Source organism: Arachis ipaensis, chromosome B08 (assembly GCF_000816755.2).
Source record: "Arachis ipaensis cultivar K30076 chromosome B08, Araip1.1, whole genome shotgun sequence".
Lineage (NCBI taxonomy): Eukaryota > Viridiplantae > Streptophyta > Magnoliopsida > Fabales > Fabaceae > Arachis > Arachis ipaensis.
The window spans coordinates 128,765,354-128,777,361 of NC_029792.2; the positions used below are offsets into that span (position 1 = coordinate 128,765,354).

The following is a 12,008-nucleotide window of genomic DNA, read 5'->3' on the forward strand; positions in this document are numbered from 1 at the left end:
TTTAAAGAAGAGTATTAAAAATATAACAATTTATGTTATCTTCTCTTATAAATTTAAGTTTTTGAAAAAAATAGTATCATAACAAGCTTAAGGAAATAAAATTTTTATTTGATTTATGTTTTAATTTTAAGTCTACCTTCTTATTTTCTACCTTAGGACATATCTCTAGATTAAAAAAAAAAACTATAAAAGTGGTTATAAATTGTATATACAAAAAAATTAAAACGACTAAAACTAAAAGAGAAACTTAAAGTACACATTTTTTATAAGATATATTTTAAGTTTTTATCGTTTGACGTCTTGGTGCATTTGTAAAGTATATTTTGCAATAATTAGTTAACATATTTCATTTTTTACATTTTGTATTCTTAACATTTATCCATCTATTTTATTTTATTAGCTAATTATTAATAAGCAAAAATTGGGGCTTTTTTACTAACATGACACCTTCTTTAAAATTATTATTAAAATACCACACTTTTAAAATTAATTATTCAAATGCTACCTTTTCATTAAGGTGATAATTGATTTGTTATTTTATTTTTAATTATGATTAATTATAATAATATAAAAAAAATAGTATCTAGGTAATGAATTTTAAAAGAATGACATTTTTTTATTAAGTTTCGAAAAAAATAGATATATTGATAAAAAATAAAAAAATTGATTAAGAAAAAAGAGTATGAATATACTATGAGTAAATAGTCAAATTAGTCCCTCAAAGATCATGCGATCTCTAATTTAGTCCCCAAAAATTTTTTTTAGTCAAATTCATCCCCAAAAGATTTTAGTTTTGTCACGTTAGTCATTCTATCACTTTCTATGTTAATGGCGTTAACAAAAAGTGACACGACATGTTAAGAGACAGATCAACATTAAAATGCCGTCATTTTTAAGGGTGAGGGGCAGTGATTTAAACTACGTCGTTTTGATCTCTCACTTCCATTCACTCACAAGTCACAATAACACACAAGACGAACAGTCTCCCTCTCCTCCCTTTTCCACATCGCTAAGAAGATGAAGAAGTCTTCATCTTTGTCGCCGATTGAAGCATTCGATGCAGCATCCCTGTTTCTCTCATAAGACTCCCCCTCTCACTTTTTTTTTACGTCACTGAGGAGAAGACGAAGAAGCCTTCATCATCGTTGCCGATTGAAGTATCTGGCGCAATGTATTCACGAGATCACCGTTGAGGAGTGGCTTCGCAGTAATTGTAGACGTGACTGACGGCCATTTTTGTTGTTGTTTGAGGTTTTATTTTGTTCTGGTTACTAAACTTGTTTTTAGGATTGTACCGTTGAAAATTTTATTTTTTGTTAGTATTTTTTGTTGGAATTGGAAATTAATTGTGGGGTTAGAATTTTACTCTTTGTTGATTCATGAAAATTGATCAAGAGTTCTGGTTTTCTGAATATTAAAGGAGCACTAGTTATCAATTTCTCTTATCATTGTTTATGTCTAGTGTTTGTTTTGTTGTTTGGTTTTGGGGATCACATTTTCTTTGGTTTTGGGGATCACATTTTCTTTGTGGAATTCAATTTTGTGGAAGGGAATTTTTTTTTTTTGTTACTGAACTTCTTTTTAGGATTGTGCCATTGTTAAATTCTATTTCTTGTTGGTGTTTTTTGGTTGAAATTGAAAATTGTTTTGGGGGTTAGGGTTTTGTTGTAGTTGCTTAAACATTTTCAATAGCTAAAAGTTGACTAGTTCTATCACTACGACTTCCATCTTCACGAGCCATCATGCTGACGACCTTAAATGTTGCCATCTGAATTGATGCAACTACACTATATAAGAAGGGAATATATATGCAACAATTTGAGATTAAGGTTTGTCATTTAAGGATTGATTTGACCAAATTTTATAAAGATATTATACTGGCTGCCAATGAAGATGTAGAGAGATGTGCTGACAGGTAACTTCACATATCACGTCACTTTTCGTTAACGCTGTTAACGTAGAAAGCAATGGAAGGACTAATGTGACTAAACTAAAATTTTTTGGGGATAAATTTAACTAAAAAAAATCTTTCGAAAACCAAATTAAAAATCGCGTAATCTTTCAGGACCAATTTAATTATTTACTCAATATACTATATACATTTGTTATCTGTGATAGTCGGAAACCTAATTTTATTAGCAATCACATATCACTTTTTTAAAACCACATCAATGTTTTCCTCTTTCTATAATTTTGGATGAATAATGCATTTTAAATTAGCATTTGGGTGTGTTACACACTCAAGTGATTCAAAAATAAAAAAAATAAAAAAATAAAAACAGAGATAAAAAAAGAAATGTTATTATTATTATTAAAATTTTTTTGACTTTTTTTTTCTTAAAGATATTAATTAAAAAACAAAAGAAATTGAAAAAATTTTATAATTATACTATTAAATATGTCCATAAAGCACATTTAGTTATGGGATAGAATTCGGATTAAGTTGTGTTTGATTTTTGTTGCCCTAAATAGGTATAAATTATCTAGTGCATGCCTTTTTAATTTAAAAAGAGAAAACTTCTATATTTTGAAATTTAAATATTGAATTATGAGAAATTCTCCACATACAAGCCTTTTCACATACAAGTCATTTATTTTTTTTTCTTTTTCTTTCTTCATGCCTCCTCTTTTTCTTCTCCTTCTTCTTCTTTTTCCGTGCCTCTTCTTCTTCTTCTTCGTTTTTGAAGTGTTTCATCTTCATCGTCGTGTTTCTTCTCGTTCTTCTTGACTGCACGTTTTTCATCTTCTTCCTCCTCATCTTCTGCACCTTCTTTTTCTTCTTGCTGCACGTTCTTCTTCCTCTTCCTTTTCTTCTTCTTCTTCTTTTCTTTCGTTTCTTGCCTTCTCTTTCTCCTTCTTCATTTACGTGCTTTTCTCTCTGTTTTCTTTCTTCATTATTCTCGATTTCCATTGTTTTTTGACATCAAGCTCTGAAATCGTTTTTGAAGAAGAAGAAGCAGCAGAAGATAAGGAGGAGAAAGAGAAAGAGTTCTGAATTATGCATAAGGTGTACTTCAACGAATTTTGGGTGTATTTCTTAAATCCTTTGGGTGTATTTTCGTAATCCTTTGGGTGTATTTTTATAATCGTTTGGGTTTATTTCTGTAATTCTTTAGGTGTATTTCTGTAATTATTTGGGTGTATTTCTGTAATCGTTTGGGTGTATTTCTGAAGTTCCATTATCTTCAAAACGATTTCAAAGCTTGATTTCAGAAATCATGAAAATCGAAAAAAAAAAAACGAAGCAAGAATACCAGTGATAAACGCAGATAAAACAACGAATAAAAAGGCAAAGAGAGAACGCACGAAGGATATCAAATTTGACAAGAAACTCGTTTTCATGGAGAAAGAAAAAGAAGAGTAGGAGAAGAAGAAGGAGAAGAAGAAGGAAGAGGAGGAGGAGGAGGAGAAGGAGGAGCACGCCATGGAAATCGTATATGGGTCAGCGTGTTTTTTGTTAAGTTTCTTCCAACTTATATGATGACTTATAAACCAAATGACTTGTATGCGTAGCACTCCTCATGAATTATCTATTTGATACTTTTTCATTTTAAGAGGGAGAGCTTTAAGTTTAAACAACACAAATAATATCAAGAATCAACATTTTTTAATTTATCTTGTATTTAAATTAACATTAATAATTTTTTTTACAATTTTTACTAAAAATATAAAATTCTAGCATTTTTCTTTACACAAAGAATAAAGTTCTACAACTAAATAAAATATTTACTTAAATTTAATCAAGTTGTTTTTAAGAGTTTTAAATTTAAGTGCGCTCTTCTTCATCTTTGTCGCTTTTTCTTTTGTTCTCTCTCGTTATTGTTATTACCATCACCACCACCACCACGTACCACCTCCTCCTCCTTTTCTTCTTTCTTCTTTTTTCGTTTGAATTTCTTTTATTCTCTCTTTTCCTCCTTCTCCTCCTCCTCCTCTTCCTCCTCCTCCTCCTCCTCCTCCTCATCATCATCATCGTTATCGTCATCATTATCGTCGTCTTCTTCTTATACATATCGTTATTATCGTTATTGTTATTGTTGAATTTTTGCCATATCGATGATGCTGTCTGATCTAAAATTGATTTAGATGTGTTTTTGTTCATGATTCAATATTGTTTGTGTGCTTGTTTTCGAATTGAGTTTGTGTGTCGCAATCATTAAGTAATTTCGATACATTTCTAAGTTAATTGAGGTGCATTAGTCTCGACACTTGTATTTGGTGTAATTAGGTCATCAAATGTAATTGTAGTGGTTCTAGTGTCATTTAAGCCATATTAACGATGTTGTTTGATTCAAAATTGATTTTGGATGTGTTTTTGTTCATGATTAAATTTTTTTGTATGCTTATTTTCGAACTAAATTTTTGTGTCGTAATCATTAAGTAATTTTAGTACATAAGAACCAAAAACACCAACCACAAAATCATATATCAAAATAACCAGACAAAATACACAACACCGAAAATAATTTTTGTATGAGAAGCAATGCTTCTAAAAGAAGTAAGAACAACAAAAAAAAGAAAAAAAAAGAAGAATAAAAAGAAGGAAAAATGCAATATTAAAAAAAATATTTTTGTGCATTTGTAGTAAAATTTTGATGTCAAAACTGAAAAAATATGTGTTATTGTTAAGATATTTTGGTGTTATTTTTTTGATAAATTTTGCACAATTCAAAACTCTTCTCCCTGTTCCTCCTCCTTCACAGATAAAAAATTTAGGTGTCAAAATTGAAAAACTTCTGTGTCACACTTAAAAAATTTCGGTGTTATTTTCTAACAAATTTTTCATAACTCAAAATTCTTCATCCTCTTCTTCTTTTTCATCATCATGATCTTCTTCTTTTCTTGTTTATGTTCTATTTTTTGTTTTATTTTCTCATAATTCTTCTTGTTTTACATACTTAACAAGAATAAAAACAAAAAAAAGCACATAATATTGCAAAATCACTATTAAAAAAAGGAGGAAAAGATAAAAAAAATCCAACAATAACAGTAATAAAAGAACGGCGATAAAGAAAAAACATATGAAAAAGAAAAATCACGAAGAACGCAAAGAAAAAGAAGTTGAGAAATTGGAGCGTGTAGACATAGTCGCTAAAAATTAATAAACATAACAATTTAAATAGATTTTCTTTAAACAAAACATTCTTTTAATGGAAGATATTTTACTTTACGTCTTTTTATTTTTAGTTAACTTTATTTAGACTCAAATAAATCACTCTGATTTGTTGGGTCAAATTCTTTTTTAATAGGTTATTAATTGAAATTTAAGATATTAAGATTGAATTGTGAAAATAGTTGCTTCGAATATTAAAAAAATATCAAAAAATTAAATAGGTTAAACAAATTAACTTTTTTTCAATCAATATATTAAATACCTTTTTATAGGCTTTTTTCTTATAGGGGGCTAAACGACCATCCATTTAAAATTTTTTTCGTTAGTTTATACGAGGGTTACAAAAATAACACATTTGGTCTTTTATAAACTTCTATACTCGTTTGAATCTAAGAAATGAAGCTTAGATGGCGTTGATGTGTGTTTTTTTGTGTATATATATAAAGAAAATAGAAATATCATCAACCATAGACACCGATTTTGTCTTTTTGTTTGGTGATAGTGTGAAAGGAAGGATAATATGTCAACCTATAATAATTAATGAGAAGCAACAAATTTTGTTATTAGCAAAATAAGTCATCTAACATAATTACAAGAATGAAAAGTACAGGTAAATAACTTTTAATCAGTTAGTTTTAAATAATTATAATTAATATTTATTAATTTTTTTGTTTATAAAATAAAATTTAAATTAAATTCTCTCTAAAAATTAATCATAAAAATAAAAATTAGAAGCGATGAAAATGACAGCCAAAGTTCCCACTGTCCAAATAGTTAGTTGGCACAAAGAAAAAATAATTAATAGCGTCATTTGTAAGGAGCTTACATTTTCTTGAGAAAAAACACAAAGGTCAAAGGACATCATAGTTAGGAAAATTTTTAACAAATTTCAAAAATAAAAAATATATTTTATCTTTATTTTAATTATGAATATAGGCAAAATAATCACTAGGCAAAATATATTTTTTTTTGTTGGAAGCTAACAAAATCTCTGGTTTATTGTTTATCTTTCTGTTGGTAAAACTGAAGGAGATAAGTCACAAAAGCTATTGATTGATATACTAATCCCTACAAATAATATTATTTTATTTTGATTTGAAGAAATTTGCACCAACGAAACGAGAATAGTTTGTTGAATTGCACGAATTGAAACAAATGGTAAGGAAATTTCAATGGTTGAATTGAATAATGTGGTATATGTTGAATTGAAAACAAATAGTTTATTGAATGTGGAGCAACATTTTTTAAAGATTGACAAAGTTATATAGTTAATATAGCCATGCATGGTAACCACAGTCACTACAAATTCTATCTTATTATTATTATTATTATTATTATTATTATTATTATTATTATTATTGTTGTTGTTGTTGTTGTTGTTGTTAAAGATGAATCTGCCAATATTATTTCTGAACACCCCTCTACAAGGATGTCTAATTGACCAACCAAAACTAGAACCAAAAATACTCTTCAAAATATTTTTCTTAGCTATTTTAATTTTTAAATGAAGGAGTTAATTAAATGTTATTTTAATGGGACATGTTACTTTGAAAGTTTTGTTATTTTGAAAATGTCATTTTTATCTCAACATTTCATGAATGATTGTGATGACAAAAGATAATAACTAGAGTTTGACTTAGAAATGTTCTGAAGTCAACTACCACCTATAATGTCAATTAATTCCTACCTATAACACCAACAATTATTTTTGTTTAATAATTCTGCACTAGGAAAACATTTGAAAATCAGTATTTTTATTGAAGTTAGCTTATTAAAATGATGTGCCAAGAGAGTCACACTTACTCCTTCAAACCACCACAATTAGTTTTTTTAATTTAAATACATGATAAATATAAAATAACAACTTTACCATACATTCAATCACATAACGTCACATTATAAAAAATAACTACTATTTTCATTGAGCGCGTGAATGATTATCCAAAAAAACAAAACAGATGTAATTGCATGACTATTTACACTATCAGTACATCAAAATTAAATTCTTATTGTTTAGAATAAAAACAATTTGATTATTACTATTCTTAAAACAGTTTGACAACTAGATTCACCAAGCTTATAATCTCTTGAATTGATCCTTTTCAGTCTTGTAAACCTGCTTAAAATTAATACACCATGAACAATCTCAATTAATGATTCCATCCATGGAGGATAAACTTTTCCAATAAGGTATTCAGTTTCATACATTCTATTATAACAAGGAAAATCTCTAGTACCAAAGTTTCCAAAGGAGGAAAAAAGGAAAAATAAGCAGATACAAAAAAAACCCTATCCGATTTGGCTCAATATAAATTTTATATAGGTTTATATTCAATTGATCCTTTGTTTCTATAATGGTTCAGGCATTCAATGGTGAACATATCTTTCTAAACTTCACCAAGATCAAAATGATTCGGTCGATATTTCACAACAGGCGACAGGCTACAGCAGCCTTTCAAGAGCCAAATTTTCATCGCCGCCGACAGCTTCCAAAATGTTCCTTACTTGAGCTTCAGGAAACCCCATCTCTACGAGTTTCTGTACCTGTAAGCATGATAAATAAAAATCATAGCTGAGATAAAATATTAAAGCTGCATAATGTCGTAACAGATTCAGAATAGAAATGGAAATAAGGGAAAGGAGCTTAAATGTTCTTGTTTTTATGCCCTAACAAATCAGAAACACTTCATCAATATTCTGAAACTAATCAGGCAAGTCGTTAATGCAAGTCCTTTTTCAAATTCAAAACACAATCTTGGTATAAGATTATATAATATCAAAAGTAGATTCATCATAAATAAAAGTTACACGTTCAATCATTTTCTAATAAAACCTCATCAGAGAACTATCTAGCATAAAAATATAAACTAGATCAAGATAAAATTTTCTTGGTCAAGTGTTTAATGAAAAAATGGCCATATCAAGAAGCATTCACAGAGCACTAAATGAACTGCCAATATATTTAAAACAGGACCATGCAAGAAACAAATGAAGAATCGCTTTGAATGTAAAGCAAATGTTGCACATTGATACAACCAATTAACGTGCATCCACATTCTAATAACAAAAACACAAAAAAACTTGGTACCTTATCTTCAATCCCAAGAGAAGTGGGCTTGGCAAAACTCTCTGTCCAGTAGCGGGCAGTGTTAACAAATGTCTGATAGTCTTTCAGATACTGCATTTTTCCATAGATTAGACAAAAGGTTAAAATGATTCAACTAGCCAAAAGTACCACGAGAAGTTTTCTACTTTTCTAGCAGCATTCTATAGAAGTATAACAGTCTTCAATATGACAAGAAAGAGAGACAACAACAAACAAAAGAATTAGTTCAAACCTGCTGTGCCACAACGGCATCTTGAGGATCATCCGGTTGAGGAGCAGAGAGAAGAGCTTGCACAGAAAGAAGCGCAGTCTTCAGAGTGAGTGCAGGACTCCATTGATCCTTCAATATGTCCAAGCAAATAGCTCCACTCTGGCTGCTGATATTAGGGTGCCTGCAAGGCATAAAATACACAACAAAATGGACGGTCCATTAACTGAAACAGATATTTCCCTATAGCAATCCATTAAAGCTACATTCGTCATGCATGTTTAATAATAAAGCAACCTTGAGTTTGCCTTAGAGCCTGATTACTTCTTGTAATATTATGACTTGCTATTTTCCAAATTTGAGAAAAGCATCAAACATGAAAAATATATTTTGCAAGTTTAACAACCACTGAGAACCAGGGGCAGGGAGATAAAGGCATGAGATTAAGATACAAAACTCACAATATTAATAGATGTTGAGATGAAATGCCACACTACCATATGCTATTTTATGAAAAGGAACAATATATGATGCTTCTCTAGTCGGTTAAAATCAGCCTGTGCCTTGCAGTGATATCAATACAAAATTGAAACAGATGGAAAACCCTAGCACAAAACCTTGGGACAATTCTGTAGACCTGCTGAGGTAAATGAAACCTCGAGTTTGCCACAGTACCTGTGTACTTGCAATTATTATAACTCATTACTCAATATTGTCCGAATTTGAGATAACATTGATACGTATATGAGAAATATATCCATGATGCTCAATAATCAATGAAGATTGCACATAAGGGTGTCAGCAACAAGATCTCAACATATTATGATACATTTTCCCACTCCGTTTTATGAAAAATGATCAGCATATGGTGATTCTCTAAGAGGATACAATGAAGTTGCATAGGCAGCATTGATAATGAAATTAAAACAGAATAACTCCTAGCTCAAAACCTTTTGACAATTGCATAAATATCCAAAGATATTGGTTTTAAAAGAGCTCATCCTCCAAATCCAAGCTCTAACTATACTCTCTTATGGATGACATATCTACTCTACACATTTCCACACACACAAAAAAATGCCAAACAATAAAACACAATGATTTGCATGTCCACATTGACAACCACTAAGTAGCAAGAACAACAACTGAGCCTATCCCTACTAAAGGTATATATGTTTATCGAGTATTGATTTTGGAGGAAAACGGAGAAAAGGCAAGGGTTTTAAGAGATTACGCTTTACCCTTCAACCCATTCTTACTTCCAAAATCACTACTCACAAGCACACCCTAAGGAGGGTTAGTTACATAAATCAAACAATACCATAGACCATAATGTCCTGTTATAACCATGCTTATGGATACATTTGGAATGAGGATGGGACACTGAAACCAAGACACTAATGTCCTTCCTTCTGAAGCTTTGTCTCAGTCTCAATGCAATCAAACATATTTCTATACACTAACCAAACCAAACCGAGCCCTAAACCCTGAAGGAACTTTCAAATATATATACACATAAATGATAATTTAGAAAAAAAAAAATAAAGAAATCCTACCAGACTTTGGTTGAAAACTGCATCTTTGGTGGTTCAAACGGGTACCCATCTGCAACAGCAACAACAACAAGAAACAATTGAACACAATGAAGACTCATCACCAATTGAAAACAAAGTAACAAACAAAAACATGAATTGAAGGCATACGAAGAACGAATATCAATTGAATTGGGGGAAAATGAAGGCGCATATATACCGGGCAATGTGATGTCGATTTTGAAGACGCCACCTTCGTAAGGGGTTCCGATAGGACCGGGAATGGTTCCGAGGAGGAGAACGAGGTTATCGGATTTAGGTGTGACCTTGATTCCCGATCCCTCAGCGTCCTTACCACATTCCACCAGCTCCTTCTGCACGCGCGCAAAGTCTATCATCCTTCTTCTTCAAGAATCAAATTTCCCAAAACAAACAAGAACAAAACCCTAAGTAATGTCAAAAACGGAAATTAATGAACATTAAAGAAGAAAATTACAAACAAGAAGAAACAAATAGCACTATTAATTAAACAATTAATCAATTAAATTGTTATTATATTATTCTTTGGTCGTAAGTAAGAATTCATTTGTAGAGGGGAAAAAATGTGATGAAGAAGAAGAAGGTGATTAAGTAACCTTGAGTTGTGTAGAGAAGAAGGTGAGAATAAAGGTGGAGTCTTTTTGGCTCTTTCTCTTTCTTTGTTTTGCTCTGAGTCTCTCACAGACTCTAACTTGCAGTGCGAATAATGGTGGAGTGAGTGGTCAGTGGTCACCGATGCCATTACACACGTTATTTATACTCCTTTCTTTTCGCCACAATTTTAATATTAAAATAATACACAACTATGAACTATATATTAAAATTAGGTAGCTATTCTAATAAAAATTTTATGATAGTATTATATGAAAATATTTTATTTTATTTATTGAATAATAAATTATAAAGTTTAATTTTATTGCCAATGAGTAATAGTTCAAATGGCATAGACTCTACATACTCAATTAAGAGGTTGCGAGTTCGAGTCTCCTATCTTTCCAAATTTAATGGTATAGTCTTCCTATACTCAATTAAAAAGTTGCGGATTCGAGTCTCCTATTTTTGATAAAAAAAAATTTAATTTTTATACATTATAAAAATATTATAGGATAAAGTATTTTTTGTAGTATAATTTAAAAAAATTTATTAAAAAATATTCATGAACTATTAAAAATGGACAGAAAAGTATTGTATGGAATTCAAATTGATAGCTCATTAATATTTTAAAGAAGTCTCGTAATTAAATATTTTGTTAGCTTTTTTTTAACGTATGAAATAAAAATATATATTTTTTTTAATTTTTAAATTATTAATTTTTTCTCGAATTATGGTTGGTTTAATTCGAACCAGGATGGTTCGAATTACTTTGTCAGCTTTCTCTCTCTATAATTCGAACCATCCTAGTTCGAATTATATGCACTTGAAGTTCGAACCATCTTGGTTCGATTTATTAACAACAGTCAACATGTAATTCGAACTGTACTGGTTCGACTTACTAACAAATGCAGTTCGAACCACGTTGGTTCGATTTATATTAATATACGTTCTGGCGCATTACTGAAACCATTTTCAGTTTGGCTTATATACGTAAATTTTAGATGACATTGGCTTATAATGGTTTTTTGCCCTAATTAGTTACACGTGTAAAATTATTTTACGCGAAAAGTGTATCAAAATTAAATCGATAATAAAAAATAGTAATCTATTTACAATAGAATATATAATTTTTTTCTTTCAAGAGACTAATTTAAATAACCATTTCTAATCATGAAATATTTGGTCGCTGACAATACTGACTATCCAAGATTTAAATAAATTTAATAACTATCAAAATTTAGCTCGATTTGATGATTTTAACCAATCGTTAGTTTCAGTGTAATACTGTTAGTTAAATGTCCTATGTGACATGATATATTTTAGTGTAAAAATAATTTATTTAATTAACAAAAATTTGAAAAACTAAATAAATATTAATTTAATTATATAGAATTAAAATTAAAATATATCAATCAA

General features: G+C 29.7%; 1 protein-coding gene across 2 annotated transcripts; it reads right to left on the bottom strand.

Moving 5' to 3' along the window:
• On the bottom strand, positions 7,246 to 10,755 carry LOC107613617 (ubiquitin-conjugating enzyme E2 27). Of its 2 annotated transcripts, none has more exons than XM_016315705.2 (6): positions 10,595 to 10,755; positions 10,180 to 10,364; positions 9,984 to 10,032; positions 8,452 to 8,611; positions 8,202 to 8,291; positions 7,246 to 7,657 (listed from the first exon to the last, which is right to left on the bottom strand). In XM_016315705.2, exons 1-6 carry the CDS (start codon positions 10,738 to 10,740, stop codon positions 7,556 to 7,558), a joined length of 732 nt encoding a protein of 243 aa, XP_016171191.2. In that variant the 5' UTR covers positions 10,741 to 10,755; the 3' UTR covers positions 7,246 to 7,555. The 2 variants fall into 2 exon arrangements, with proteins under 2 accessions (XP_016171191.2, XP_016171190.1); XM_016315704.2 differs by having other exon boundaries at positions 10,180 to 10,405; positions 10,595 to 10,733.